General features: G+C 44.7%; 1 protein-coding gene across 3 annotated transcripts in view; it reads left to right on the top strand.

Moving 5' to 3' along the window:
* MYOCD (myocardin) overlaps window positions 1–15,924 on the top strand; it is a gene marked incomplete at both ends in the record, with an annotated part of 89,289 nt that overhangs the window by 48,730 nt on the left and 24,635 nt on the right. For all 3 annotated transcript variants that reach the window (XM_079726411.1, XM_079726410.1, XM_079726412.1), the window contains one exon: window positions 12,840–13,012. In XM_079726411.1, the coding sequence (XP_079582537.1) occupies window positions 12,840–13,012 (173 nt within the window). The remainder of the gene's footprint in view (window positions 1–12,839; window positions 13,013–15,924) is intronic.

Below are 15,924 nucleotides of genomic sequence, written 5' to 3'. Positions count from 1 at the left end.
GTCTGAGGGCAGCCATGGCTCTGAAATGCTGGGGCCCTGGGGGTGAAGACCTCTCACTAGACAAGAGTCAATCCATGGGTCGCTGTTCCAGAGTGTTCCCCATAACCAGAGGTCCGGGGAGTGAGGAAGAAACTGAAACCCACTCAGCCTCCAAAGTCAGGTTAACATAGACCAGTCTGGTTCTGGTCAAGCAGGTTGGGGAGCTGACTTGATTTGCAACCTCAAAACATCTTCCCTGCAAGGTTCCATCACTTGGGAGTCATGGCACTCTCCGCCCTTCCTCTTTTAAAGGGCTGTAGGCTGGCAGAGTGGAAAGAGCGCTGGACCTGAACGGGAAGACCTGGCCGCTAAGCCCAGTTCGGGTGCTGTGGCTTGGGGCTTCCCCAGGTCCCTTCACTTCTCCAAGGTGACTACCCAACCAGCCCAACTCATGGGCTCTTGGGAGTGAGGGTCAGTTCTTTAAGCACGTGAAAACACATGCGTGCTAGAGGGTTGAAGTACAGATACTTAAAGAGGAGACACAAACGTTAATTCTCTCATCAGCTGCGTAAAATCATTTTGTAGACCTTTGGAACAGTTGAGGCCACATGGATCCAAACAGCCAGAGGGTCCTGAATTCATTCGCAGAGGTGTTGAGGTGGAATCTGGGAAAACCATGGTAGAAGGAAGAAAGGGGATCCTGGCATTGCCACGGGCAAATTACACTCTTCCAATGAAGCCTACAAAAGCTCTAAGAATGACTGATATATAATAAGCAATGTACATTTAAATGTTTTGACACCTTGTCCAATATTATGCACAAAGATGTTTTATTAAATGCTAAGTTCATTGTTAAACTTATCCACATTCTAAAATCTTGCACCCAACCAGTCAGAGGCCACATGAATTTTGTATTTGGAACCTGTAAATATGGAAGAATCAGCTCTAGGGGAGATAGTATCCTCATCACTACCCATTAAATATCCCACCGTGGTTTTCTCTCTTCTTTACTCTCTCGGTCCACACTAAATATCCTGTGCCTTTGACCTTGGACTAGCCCAGTCAACGGTGCACCATCCCCGTCTTGACTTTGATGAGATCTAGGACAGAAAAGATCTCTATCGCGTATCTCTTATCATTTATTAAAACATTATATTTATTCCATGCATGCAAATTTATCTTTGATTTTTATATGATAGGCAAAATATCTCATTTTAAATTGCCTTCTTTGGTTTATAGAGAGATGATGTTTTTCCATGTGATTTTGTGTCATTGGCAATTCGTGGCTATTCCTTTTTTCTACTGGGCATTTTCTTCCCTCACTATAAAAGCTATTTATATATATTAAAAAAAAAAAAGCTAATCCTCCATCTGTCATAGGTATTACACATCCTTTTACCAGCATGTCTTTTGCCTTTTATTGTTGGCTTTGTTTGTTTGTTTGTTTGTTTGTTCGTTTCTGTCCTTTGCCTTTTGATTTTGTGTGTAGTGTATTTTACCTATAGCAGTTTTTAATTTCTGTGTAGTGCAATCTCTTAATCTTTTACTTTGTAGTTTCTGAATTTGTTATTGCTTATCGAAAACACTTCCTACCTCAAGAATAGAGTTATTCACCTATACTGTCTTCTAACATGTATATACTTCATTTTTATATTTCAGTCTTTATTGCATATTAAATTATTTCAGTGTATGGTTTAAGAGACAGGTCTAATTTTCTTTTTTCCACAGTTTTAGTGGTGTATTTTATAATTTGTCTTCATATCTGTCTTCACAAGTTTCTTTACATTGGTCTGATTTTTCTAATGTTTCTTGGCTACTCTCACAAGTATATGGTGGGTGAAATTTAGAATCAGTTTATTATATTCCAACCTCAATCCTATTAGAATTTTGTTTGGGATTGCAGTGAATTTATAGGTTAGTTTATGGTGAATTCATAGGTTTAAAATATATTAATTCTTCTGAGGCAGAAAGATAGTATCTCTTTTCACCTCTACAAGTCTTCTTTTATTTCCCTTAGTAAGGTTTTTTAAAATAAATTCACATCAGTTATTACTTACATATTGGAAACCTCTTAATTTTGCACATTTATTTTGTAACTGGGCATCTTTGAAGATTTTCTTAATTGTTCTGATAGTATCTCATTTTATCTTTAATTTTTTGCATGGGCAATTACATCATCTACAAATAATGAAGATGTGCCTCCTGTTTGTTTTTTCTTTCTGCCTTGGAGCACTGGCTGGTTGTTGAAAAGCAACATCATGGAATTATTAATAAATTACACAATTAACATTATTTTAAAAGTTACGTGCAGTATATTCATAATATAAATTCAATATAATTTTATGTATTTTATTTATAAATTATTTGTATTTGTAAATGATATATGTTATAATAGTATAATATACTATACAAATCTAATTATATATATTTTATCATATGTAAAATATTTATATCATGTAGGTATATATCTTACATATATATATGTATGAATTATATAAAGCACATATAATTTATATTATTTTACATTATGCAATATTTCATTATATAATTTAAAAATTATTGATATATTACATAGTAGACAATTATTATTATTGGTACATTGCCAGTGCTTCAAAAGCAATATTATATAATGTTATATATTTGTTATGTTAATGATAACAATTTTTTTTTTTGGCTGCGTTGGGTCTTCGTTGCTGCGCGCAGGCTTTTCTCTGGTTGTGGCGAGCGGGGGCTACTCTTCATTGTGGTGCGCGGGCTTCTCATTGCAGTGGCTTCTCTTGTTGTGGAGCACGGGCTCTAGGCACGCAGACTTCAGTAGTTGTGGCACACAGGCTTAGTTGCTCTGTGGCATGTGGGATCTTCCCGGACCAGGGCTCGAGCCTGTGTCCCCTGCGTTGGCAGGTGGATTCTTAACCACTGTGCAACGAGGGAAGCCCAATGATAACATTTGTTGATTCAGTCTTCAGTGGGAATTCCTCTGGTCATTCATCTCTAAATATGACACTAACTTGTGCTAGAGGAAGATATTCTAAGGAAGTGTTTCTCTATTCTGTTCCACTAAGAATAGCTTGCAAGACGGATGCTGAGTTTTTTAAATGCTTTCAACACACATGAAAAGATGATCATATGGGTTTCTTTCTTTGATCTAGCAATGTGGTATTGCTATCTTTCCTAATCATCCTTGCATTTCTGGAAATAAATCCTACTTGGATTTTTTTCCCTAGAAGTTTCTAGTATTTTACTTGAGACTTTACATCTCTTTTGTTGTTAGTTGGGATAACAGAGGCTGCTAAACAAACCACAAAATTTCAGCTGCTTAACAATAGACATTTATTTCTTGTTCATAAATAGTCCAGAGAGGGTTTTCCTCGATAGCAAACCCTTCAGGCACACAAGCTCCTTTGGTCTTGCTGCTCCACCATCCCCCAGAGCCAGGGTGGCAAACGTTTTCTTAAAGAATAAGCTGAGGTCTCTAAGCTGTCACAGCTACTCATCTCAGCTGCTGTAGTGGGAACGGAGCCATAAGCAATATGTAAACAAATGGCCATGGCTGTGTTCCAATAAAACTTTATTTACAAAAACAGACAGCAGGCTCACAGGCCCTAATTTGGCCAACCTGTGCCCTACAGTCTCATCATCCTCTGGATCTAGCCAGTGAAGAGGAAAGAAAAAATGAAAAGGTCCACCCACACATTTAAAAAGCCTCAACCTGGAAATGAACACATCACTTCCACTCACATCCCATTGTGAGAACAGTACACATGGCTGGCAGGGGTGGTGTTCCCTGGCTGAACAGTGATTTCACAGCAATATCTCTGTACTTCAGAAGGGGGAACATAAAATCTGATGAACAGCTTTTAGTTAAGAGTCTGAACAAGAGTCGTGCTGTGGGTACAAAAAAAAGAGCATCTGAGAGGTAACTGACATTGCATCATTAGATGACCAGTAGAATATGTCAATGTGAACAAAAGGAAGATCAAAGATGACACCGAGGTTTCCCTCTTGGTCAGATGAGTAAATGGCAGCCATGTATCAAGATTGGGACCCTGAGTGGAGGAGCAGATTTGGGGAGAGATGATGAATTCCCGTTTCAACTGTTGCAGCTGATAGGTCTACAGGAACTCCAAGGGCAGGGATTCAATAAGCAGTAGGTTCTATCAAACTAGACTTCAGAAGAAAGTATTGGTCTAGACCTGTAGACTTGGGAGACTTTAGTGTGTATGGTAATTTAAACTGATGGCCTCGATAAGATTCCCCTTTCATTTATTTAGCTCTTCATTTAATATTTATGGAGCATCTTCTAGGTGTCAGACACTAGACAAACCTACAAAAATTTCTGCTCTAACAGAGCTTATATTATAGTGCAGCAGACACAGACAATGCACAAAACCCATAAATAATTATATATCCTAATAAAAGGTGATAGATGCTGTAAAAATAGAAACTGTGCAGGGTGCAGAGAATCAGGAGTGCCCAGTAGACGGGGTTTGAAGGGGGAGCTGGGGGTATGAAGGATGTATAAGAAGCGAAGAGGGCTAGGAAGCTCTCATGTAGGAATATGTAAGACAGAGGCAGGGATCTGTGAAGAATAAAGAAAAGGCATAGCTAGCGAAAGAGGTGGAGGATATAGGTTGACCTCATCCAAGGAACGTCCATGCCTCAGCCTCTCTAGCGGTAATCTTTGAATGTGCGTGAATTTCTATGGGCAAGGCCGTGGCATCCTATGAAGTGTCATAGAGGCAGAGGGAGTTGCTCAGCGACCAGTTGTAGAGACAGCGCTCTGAGTAGCCCGTCCAGTGGTGGTGATGATGCCGACCCCTCACCTATCTGTCACTTCTTGGGGTCACATCATCCACCCTCGGTGAAGTGGTGACTCAGGGCTGTGGTTTTCTGTGTATCCTTCTCCTGGCATCTGTGTATTTTTCCTCCTCTGTGCACGTGCCTTTCCAGATGTGTTTACATTTTCCAGCTCCCTCTGCAGCTGTGCGTCTGTGTTTCTGCCAAGCCCTGAGCGAAACACTCACTGTCTTCCTCCCTCCCGGTTTTATTCAAGACCAACTCTTCTCCATCCCAAACATACAATAATCCAGAACCTCTCTCAGTGCAGGGAGGGAAGGATACTGTAGACAGGGAACCAGCCCCTACTCTGGGATTTTTCTTCTCCTTCTCAGATGTTCCCCCGCTCTTGCACTCAGCTGAATGACTGTAGCAAATCGTTTCCCCCCAAACTTTCCTTTCTGGGGTGCCAGCTAGCCCTCCGTCTTCCAGCCTGCAAGTTTATTTTCTGAATCAGGTAGAATTTTACAGATTCCAGGGGGAGGAAACATAGGCTTGTGTGACCAAGTGACGCAATGTGGATGAAGAGGGGGCCTTGTGATTTTACTGACACAAAAGGAGGCTTGGGGTGCCTCGTGGCTACATCTCAGAACATACACCTGTTTCCCTGTTTCTCCTTCTTAGAAAACCTCTAACAGCCACTCTCTGTCAGGCCAGAACTCCAAATGCAACAATTATTATGTGGGAGTGATGATTTACGAGAACAGAAACTATACACTGGAGTTGAGCCTGGCTTTGTACTGCTTACACGTGGTCATTGTCACTTAGTATCCCTCAGTTTTGAGAGCCCTACTCCAAGCTTGTTAATCCTCTCTCTGGTCATCCGGGTATCTTCTTCACTTGCCAGGAGCATCCCTTAGGTACCAAGTAAGCTGGCTTCTGCTTGGGTAAAAGAGAACCGCAGCTGGCTTTCCCAACTCTTCAAACAGTGGAAGGGTCCCGGCATCCTGCTCTAGTGGACAAGCTCCGCCCCCCCCCCGAAACGTCCTCATCTTTTCCTTGAACTGAGCCAGGCTTCCCACCTGAATGCCTGAGTCTGCTTTTCAGCTCTTTTTTTTTTTTAATTGAACCTGTGATTCAGAGTATACAGCGCCATTATCAAAGATAAAGCAGTTCTTTTTTATCACCGTAACCCTTCAACACAGGAAAGCAACATTTCTGTCCACTAGGGATGGCCCAGGAGTCATCCATTTACAAGTGTCGTGTACATTTTTCTAAAAGATCCTACACTAGTCTTCGCTCACCTATAAGCCCAAGGCTCAGACTTTATAACTAAACAGAACAAAAATTCTCGTTTATTAAGTATCCAGTCATTCTTCAGAGACTCTGGAAGTCTAATCACTCTTCGATCATGCATTTTTAAGACAAATAGACAATAACCATGGCCCTAAGGCAGATGGTAGCGTCGTTTGCTTTGGCATAACTTTCTCGTGGACAAAATCTATCATTCCATAATGAGAAATTATTTCCAAAGTGTGAATAATCCTTGGGGGAAAGAAACACACGGAGGCATACGTGATAAATACTTTTCTGAGGAAGGTTCTGGAAAGGGGGTGGGAAAAGAGAAGTAGGAAGCCAGTAGCTTTGAGGGGGGCGGTGACAGGGAGGAAAGTTAGGGTGCTCTGAGACAGTGCTAATGTATCTTTGCCCACCTAAGAATTTGTTCCTCGAGAATTAGCCTCGAAAGCTGTTACAAGACAAGTGTTTATGCAGCTAAATTGTTTTTCACAACTCGTGTGTTCCTAGCATCAGGGTCTATCTAGAGACTTTAAGCCAATTTCTAAAGTGCCTGGGATCTGAGGACAAAGAATGCTTGTTCCTCCAAAATTCCACTTTCATCTATTTCCATCCTAAAGGCATCTGATCCCCTTCAAAGGCAGTGGGTTCGGTCTTTGTTGGACAACATAATCCATCTCCTCCAGACTATGGTATCTCCAGTGTACTGAAATCTCTTTAGGCAAGAGGCACTTTTAAATTATAGCTACTGTCACCTGACCACCTCCTTCCTTAGGAAGTGGATTTGGCTTCAGTCTCTTCCAGGAGGACATGAGGAAGTCTGATCATGAATTAAAATAGCTGTCATGCGAGCACTGCTCAGGCTTGCAAACAGATAAGCGAGTGGAGTTTGTTCTCACGTTCCCACCCCATGCTTTCCAGCCCCTGGTGTGGGTCCCAGCGGAAAGGTAACCAGGACTCTAGCGATCGCATTTTCATCTTGGAATTTTAAATGTTTATGCAGAGGAAGGTCCAACTGACTCATTCACCCAGTCACTTCTGAGAAAGAGGGGGAAAGCGCCGAGTGGCCAGGCCGAGATCCCCAAGGGGCCAGTGCCCAGAGACAGCCCCGTGGGCATAGCCTGGGGGTGAGTCAGGGCTTCCAGAAGCAGGTCCTTGTCATCACAGCGCCTGACGTGTCTCCAGGGACAACAGCCAGCGCCCTGCTCTCCCACAGCTGCCAGTGAGCCCCGCGCCCGCCGTGGGGGGTTGGAGCAGGGGCCCAGGGTCACAGCACGAGCCGACAGACTCTGCTTGTTCCTGAAGCAGCCAGATAAGGTGACCTTCGTCCCTCTCTGCCGAGCCCGCCTTGAACCGGGCAGGAGAGGGGGGAGCGCGCAGCCTTTCCTGTGACACTCCTTCTGCTCTGGGGAAGGTCTGTCTTTGCTTTCCCGGGATGAGCCTCTCAGTGTTTCTGGCTCCGGAGTTGGGCTGACCTTTGCAAAGCTGACCACAGGATAAACTGCCTCTTGGGTGGTCTTTGCTTTATTTTTTTTTATTTTTTATTTTTTTTGCGGTACGCGGGCCTCTCACTGTTGTGGCCTCTCCCGTTGTGGAGCACAGGCTCCAGACGCACAGGCTCAGCGGCCATGGCTCCCGGGCCCAGCCGCTTCGCGGCATGTGGGATCCTCCCGGACCGGGGCATGAACCCGTGTGCCCTGCATCGGCAGGCGGACTCTCAACCACTGCGCCACCAGGGAAGTCCTATTTTATTTTTGATCGTGGTGAACTTGAGACAAGCAGACACTGCTACCAAAAACAATAACAACAACGGCAGCTAGAAATGACTGGACACGTGTGCGTCAGGGACCATGTGAATAACATATAAAACATGTAAAGCTCAGTGCTTTTACATGTGTTATTTTAAGCCTCAAAACCCCGAGAGGTGACTATGATGATGTTTCCCTTTTGATAGATGGGGAAATTGAGGCTCTAAGAAGTTGAGTAATTCATCAACAGTCACTCCACCACTGCAGTGGTAGAACCGAGAAACAAACCAACCTGTCTGGCCCACACTGACCACCCTGAACACCACGTACCTCAGCTCCAAAGGAAGCCACTGCCACGCGCTCGGGGGCCTCTTGCTGTCACCGTTCTCCTCAGCAGGGGCTGAGCCTAGTGTGGGCTCATCTCTCTGCCCTGTCGCTCACCTTCTGGCCTCGCAGTCAGAGATCCAAGCCCTTTGTGGTGCTGGGGGAGTGGCAGGGCCCCCGTGGTCGGCTCTTTGAGTGTGGACAGCCTCTGAGTGGTCCTCAGTGTGTCTGTCGGCTTATTCTGACCTGGTACAACATGCTTTTTAGAAACTAGATGGGAGTCATTTTGGGGGCCTTGGTCTTCACCCTGTGTTTGTTCATTCAGGTGTAAACAACTACCCTGTATGTGGTTGCATGTACTCACGGCTTCTTCATGTATGCAGTTGCATGTACTCATGGCTTCTTCATGTATACAGTTGCATGTACTCATGGCTTCTTCCTTGACTTAAGCAGAGGAACCTCTTTAAATGATTGATGTCACTTGTAAAGTAGACTTCTTGAAGCTGTGTGTCTCCGGGAACTGGATCCTAAAGCAATCCACTCTGGTGGCTGGAAGAGTTACTTCTTCATCCTTCCCACCCCAACTCTGCTCATCAACACCCTGTAACTTCCCTTCTGTGCCCCTCAACTCTTGCCAGGTACCCTCCTCCTTTCTGTCATCCTGTCCACCGTCATTTCAGGCTCAGCTCCATCCCACCTTGTCTGGGAGTGAGTCTGCCTGGACAACCCACATCTCTATCCCCTTTGTCTGCTAGCCAGCAACAGCACTCACCAGGCAGTCTAGTCCTTGACAAGTTCTCCGGTTGTGTCCCGTGCAGATAGACAGATAGCATCCTTCTCGTGGTTTCCATATCTTCACCATACTGTATCTGATTATACTTCTGCTTCTCTCTACTCCTCTCTGAGTGGGAAGGCTGGAAGTGAACAAAATAGTTGAGGAATGTTCCATCCAATTCTGGGGAAAATGGGACTGGTTACCAACTCCTTTATTCCAAACACTCTACTTCTAGACTTTTCCACATCATTCCAGGCAGGTGCCAAAGTGAAAAGGACACGCTGATTTATGGCCACAACAACAGGGCTTCACAGTCCTCCCAGTCCCTTTTCTGAGACAGTGGCAATGAGATCGAAGTGATCGCCTGCCTTCTTTCTTCTCACAGTCAAGATGTCACGTTCAGTCCTTCAGATCTCAAAAACTCGAGTAAAAGATGTTGTGGAGGATGGAGCCGTCCCTAGTACGTGTGTGCCGAAAAAGAAATGGACGTTGGCCGGTTTCTACACCACCCCTCCCACTGCCACCAACCCAGTGGGTCTTGCGATGTTCCCTAAACAACATGTATCTGTTGACCTCCCGGGAGGGAAATTGATTTTGCCTCCCCCTCTGCTGGAGGCTCTGAGCATACAAAGGCTGGGCCTGTGTCTTAGCTCAGTCTCTAAAGAACTGGGGGACCTGGATCTTCCAATATCCTTGTCTGCAAAACAGAGATGAGAGAATGTGGTCCTTCCTCTGACTTCCTGGACCGTTCTAAGGCCTAACACAAGTTGATTGTTTCTGTTACCGCTGCCACTGCTAAGTGAACTGCTGATGCAAACCACTGTTTTTACCATTTGTTATCTTTCCCCTTGAAACTATTGAAGGGGGATAGTTGGGGGATTAAGAGAGAAATTTTCTCTCTTTCTCCCATCCCCGCCCTTCTTGTGATATTTCCATGCGTGTTAGAACGCTTGGACAACTTTGCAGTTTGGTTAATTCCCTCTCATTTGCATGCGTTTGGGACATGATCCTCGATGCGGGTGGAGGTGGCAGGGGGCGGGGGCGTCTTCTTTGTCACACGAAGTGTCAGATGACACAGAGAAGATCCCTACCGTTCAGACTGAAGGAAGTGGGGAGGGAGTGTAAGATGCTACAGCTCTCCCATGGAGGGTCCTGTTGGGCAGGGCAGGCTGGCTGCCCCCAGGGGCTGGTAAGGTCACACGCAGGGCTCTCTGAGTTGGTCTTGCCTCACGGTCTACGCCAAGTAAATCCCAGTGAAATGCTGTGACTTCTGAGGTGGGGAGGGCTTAACACCCACTCCCCCCCACCAAATCCCATGCCCACCTGGCCCTGAATAATACATGTCATCTTTTCAACAGGGACAAAGCCTTTAATTCCACAACTAGAAGTGGGACTTGAAATTTCAATGAAAACGTGGTTTCTAAAGTAAAGAAATTAACAGGTTGAGTTTACAATGGAAGCGTATTCATGGAGGCTCCTGGAAGGACCTTCCTGGGAAGATCGCAGGCACGTGATCCCCTGGAGAAAGGGAAAATGGTATATAAATTCCTTCACATTGCGTGAAAATGACAGATGGAGGCTTCTTTGCAGAGCCCCGGGGGGTTTGCTGTAAGAAAAGAAGGGAAGGGTGTGAGCTAGCTCTGGACCTTAAAATAGAGAGGGAGGGAGGTGGGAGAGACCAGATGGAAGAGAAGAGTGACCCCTGATTGCAAAGAAAAAGTTGACATTTGTCAAATACCTGATGAAAGCCCTTTCTGTTAGAAAATGAATAGGTTTCTGATGGATGCAAATATAGGAAAATACCGGCATATATTTATTTCAGGTGATTCACATGTTTTATATTATTCTCTGTACTTTTCTATTATTTCAAAATTCTTATAGTTAAAGATAAGGGCCCCTTGGGAAATAAAAGTTGGGAAACAAAAGTTCCCATTCATACAATGAAATACTGTGTAGCTGTTACCAAAATATTGAGGAAGATCTCTATGCGTTCACGTGTAAAGATCTCCAAGATACACTGTAGGGTGAAAAAAGCAAGTTTCAGTACAGTATCTTTCACTCAGTCCTGTCTGTTTGAAATGCTTTTTAAATATGTGCGTGTCTTGCTGTTTGGATAGAATTAAGTCTAGAAGAGGGAATAAATCATTAACGGAAGTGGGATTGTTATGTACCTTGTTATGTACATTTCATATGGTATGAATTTTTATAAGTAAACATTACTTCTATAATCACAGAAAAGTAATAATGACTTTTATAAATAATCCTTGAAACCAAGGAACAGCAACGCTGGTCCCCAAGCCTTTCCAGGTTAGCAGGCTGCCCAGCGGGCCAGTGACTGGAGTTCCCACCTGCCCTGTCCTTGTCCGGCCTCTCTCCTGATTTGACACTTGTGTGTCTGAGTGAGGGTCCGTGACAGAGGCCAGCAGTGGTGGTGATGACAAGCCCCAAACCACATTCATTCCATTACTTCCAGCTCCTTGCTGCCTTTCCAATCTCCACAGTGAGAGCTCCTCTCTCTTATCTGCCCCAAGCCTGAGTCAAAAGTTCTTGTCAGTGTAACTGCAGAATACCGGGCTGGAAACCTTTGCTGATAATACATAAATTCCTTTCGAAGAGCTATGCCTGCAAGAGGGTCACAAGAGCTGTGTAGCCTCAGCACAGTTTGTACTGTGCATTTGGATAATAAGCCAGAGGAGATTTGGCAATTAAAAAACATAAGGGAGGGACTTCTCTGGTGGCACAGTGGTTAAGAATCTGCCTGCCAATGCAGGGGACACAGGTTCGAGCCCTGGTCCGGGAAGATCCCACATGCCGCGGAGCAGCTAAACCCGTGCGCTACAACTACTGAGCCTGCGCTCTAGAGCCCACGAACCACAACTACTGAGCCCACGTGCCACAACTACTGAAGCCCACGTGCCTAGAGCCTGTGCTCCGCAGCAAAAGAAGCCACCGCAGTGAGAAGCCCACGCACCGCGACAAAGTGTAGCCTCCGCTCGCTGCAACTAGAGAAAGCCCGCGTGCAGCAGCGAAGACCCAATGCAGCCAAAAACAAACAAATAAATAAATAAATAAAATCACAGTACTATAAATGATCAAAATGATTAAAAAAAAAAACCACATGAGGGACATATAAGGATGTCACGATAGTCCCACCTGGTCTGGTAACCCTAGTCCCCAAGCCAATGTCTGGATTTCCCTCCCAAGACCACGCAGGCTGCTGGGGAAGAATCTGAGCACGTGTAAGTCACTGGGGATTTCCAAAATAGAGACAAAGATAAGAGGAATAACAACAAAATCCAAATAATAAAAATAAATAAGTAAAGATGACGCTTCAGTTTCTGAGACACGTTTATGGCTTTTATAAACAGATATGCATTCGTTGAGTGGGGCTTTGGGACATTCTGGTGACATTAGCTCTTCTGACACTTAGGAATTTAAACTTAGGAGCTCCCTGGCTTCTCCTTAATAGCAAAGTTTGCGAAACATTTTGTGCCGGTTGCACCGCTTTATGTTTGAACACGATGCAAATGGCCCGCTGTCATTTCAATTTCACCTCTCGTTGTAAAGCCCCAGGGAGACAGGGGCCTTCTCCTCCTGCACCCGATGGCCCTTGTTCTTTCCTTCATCTTTCCTGATTTAGCTTCAGAAAGATGGGGGCTTACATACAAAATGTGCAGGAATGGATCCATCTGAAAATGAAGTTTAATAAATGGTGATAGACCTTTAATATATCACCCATTCGTCCCTGCCAAACGTGTCCCTTTTATAAACACAAGTTCCCCTGTATGGAGTAAATAGAGGGGAAAGCAAGTCATTTAAAGTATATCTCCACTCCTACCTTGAACTGGAAGCATCTAAGGAGGTAGGTAAGTACTCCTAATACGGATGGCACACTGAAGCACTGCCACTGACCCGGTTCTTCTTGGCTTTCACTCCCTCAGGTAACCAGGTGAGTTTCTCCAAATCAGCAGATGCATTTGCCTTTGAGGAGGACAGCAGCGATGGGCTTTCTCCCGATCAGACTCGAGGTGAAGACCTCCAGGGCTCAGCAGGATCCCCCCCAGACATGAAAGCTACAGAGACCCCTTTGGCGGGTCCTCGGGGGAAAATCCAGGTAAACAAACCACATCTCAGCCTGTCACCTCTTCAGTCTTGAAATCAGCAGTGCTGAGGTTGTTTTGCTTAGAGACCCCAGAGATGTCTCTTCATGGCACATCATCTGGATGCTTCTTCTCCCCCTGTTCGGTCCAGGGGTCTGTGTGTAAGGGCAAAAGCTTCCAGATAACAGTGAAAGAGAATCCCCAGAAATATGCCCTTTTGACTTATGTTTTCAGTATCTACTCTGTCAAGTAGATCTCTTTTATCTCCACTTTTAGAGACAAGGTAGAAATGAGGCTCCCCAAGATGAGATGACCAACCAACAGTCTCCTGGAGAGAAAGGGCCTCAGCAGGACTGGTTTCAAAGCCCACGGTCTTTCCAGGCACTGAGTTACCACTGTAGGACCCTGGGAAGCGGGGAGCAGAAGGCGCTGATTGGCTACAAAGCCAGAGCCCCGAGCCGGTTCTACCCTTAGCAGGCGTCTACCTGCCGAACCCCTGGAGCAAGGACTACTTCCAGCCCCAGCCCAAACATAGCATTCCCCTTTTTCTGGACAAATCCACAGATTGTCGAGATGTGAGAAATGGATATTGCACATGCTGTTAAAAGCACATTTATAAAGAGCAGTATAATGGTGGCTAACAACATCTACTGCCATTATTAAGTGCCCACTGTGTACCAGGGCCAGTGCTAGGCACCTTACAAGCGTCTTCTGTTAGATGTTACAGAGAAGGAAGTGAGGCTGAGTAGCTGGGTGGCCCCAGAAGCATGCAGGGCCCCCCCAACACCTGGAGCTCCCCCTCTATAAGCCACACCCAGGCTTGCTGGGACCTTTCCTTGGCCTGGCAGGATGGTATTCCCAGAGCCTCCAGAGGAGATGAGTGTGAGGTCCACACAGGAGGGGGGGGGTTGCACTCGTGGGAAAACGAGATGCGAATCTTCCACCACATCCTGGCTCTGGAGAGAACCCTCCGACCTCAGCCCCAACCCTTCAGGAAGAGTTTACTCCTCTTGGCCTCACAGGAATTATTCGATGACTTGAAATCAGATATTTTATATATACGATGTATATTTTATTAACAGCTATTACTTTATATATTTTAGTTATATAGAGATATCTCATTTTTATTATATATAGATATTTTATATCTGTGTGTACTTCTCATTTTTTTAATTGAGGTATAATTGACATATACTATTATATTAGTTTCAGGTATACAACATAATTGTTCAATATTGTATATATCGTGAAATACACAATGTATACAATGTATACAATATCAGGTGTACAAAATAATTGCTTGATATTGTATCTATCTTACATATTGTGAAATACACCTGTATTGTGAAATACACGTGTATTTCACAATATGCACGATAGATACAATATATCATTGTATGTATTGTGAAATGACCACCAGGATAAGTCTAGTTCACATCCCTCTCCACACATGGTTACAAATTTTCTTTCTTGTGATGAGAATCTTTAAGATATACTCTCTCAGCAACTTTCAGAGAGACAATACAGTATTGTTAACTATGGTCACCCTGCTGTACATTACACCCCCAGGACTTACTGTATAGCTGGATGTTTGTACTTTTTAAACCATATTAGATAGTGTATTTGAAAACATTTTTACACTGTGAAGCATGCAGGGATCAGGGACAGTTTCAGGACTTATTTACCACGACCCTGTTTCCTGAAACTGTGCTGTTACCGGTCGTTGTCAGGCCCTTCTTCACTCCATCAGAACAAAGCCAAGGCTGCCCAGGAGGAAATGTAGAACAGGAGGGAGACGGGAGACAGAAAAAGCAGAGCCAAAAGAGCCGTACGTTTATCGTGCAAGAGTTTATAATCAAAGCATTTTTCCTTCCCCTGCATCCCGCAGCTGGTCTTTGCAGCCCAGCTTCTTTGATAACATCAAACAGTACATCAGACCATTTGTGTCTTATTACTCTGACAGTGAATTCCTCAGCTTCTGATTTAAAGATGCTTTGGGGAGAAGACGCATTCTTTTCTTTTTAACCCTCGGAGCGGGCAAAAAGGGAACAAACACTGAGCAATGCCAGGCAAAATGCAAAAATCATCTTATGTCAGTTCATCCGGCAACCGCATGTGACAGATGAGGGCACGGGCTCCGAGAGAAAAGGATGCTACAGACCTTTGATAGGTGCTGGGGCTCAGGGAAGGGCTGAGCCGCTTGGGGAGATCGTGGAGCAGCCCCTGCCCCGTTTTCAAAGTCATGGCCTAGGATTGTAGGGGAAAGAGAGAGGGCACTTGGTCCATTTCAGAGTCCTCTGCATATGGGAACGTGCCTCTCGTAAAGGTTTTCCTGATACTACACACATACACACACACACACACACTTACATATACACACATGTACATACATATACACAGACATACACACACAGACACATGTATACACCCAGACACGTGCAAAGGGATACATATATATGCACACATACATTACACAGGCAGACACACAGAGAGACACACATGCACACAAATACACAGAGACCCAGATGCGTACACACACATACACATACCTACACACCTTCCCTCCATCTGTAACCCCCGTTTCATCTAACTTTTTTCTTGTCCTACTTTCCCCCAAAGTTCCTATACCCACTTCTCCCACTTCCTCTCTTTTTCAATCCCACTGTCAATTCCAACAGGTAGACCTAGCCGCAGGTAGGTGGAACCCTCACCCAGGGTGACCAGATGTCCCAGTTTGCCTAGAACAGGCCAGTCCTATACCTGTCTGCTGGAATAATTATTAATCATGCCTGTTTTCTCTCTTAAAAGTGTCCTCAACTGGATGACAAATTATATACACGACTCCTCCCGCTGGAGGACAGAATCTGATGTTCCTGAGATAAGAAGCTAGGATTAACACAGCAGACCTCGGGGGTGGGAGTGGGAG

Source organism: Hyperoodon ampullatus (assembly GCF_949752795.1).
Source record: "Hyperoodon ampullatus genome assembly, chromosome: 19".
Lineage (NCBI taxonomy): Eukaryota > Metazoa > Chordata > Mammalia > Artiodactyla > Ziphiidae > Hyperoodon > Hyperoodon ampullatus.
The sequence above is the reverse complement of the archived record's forward strand: the minus strand, read 5'-3'. Positions and strand labels throughout refer to the sequence as shown.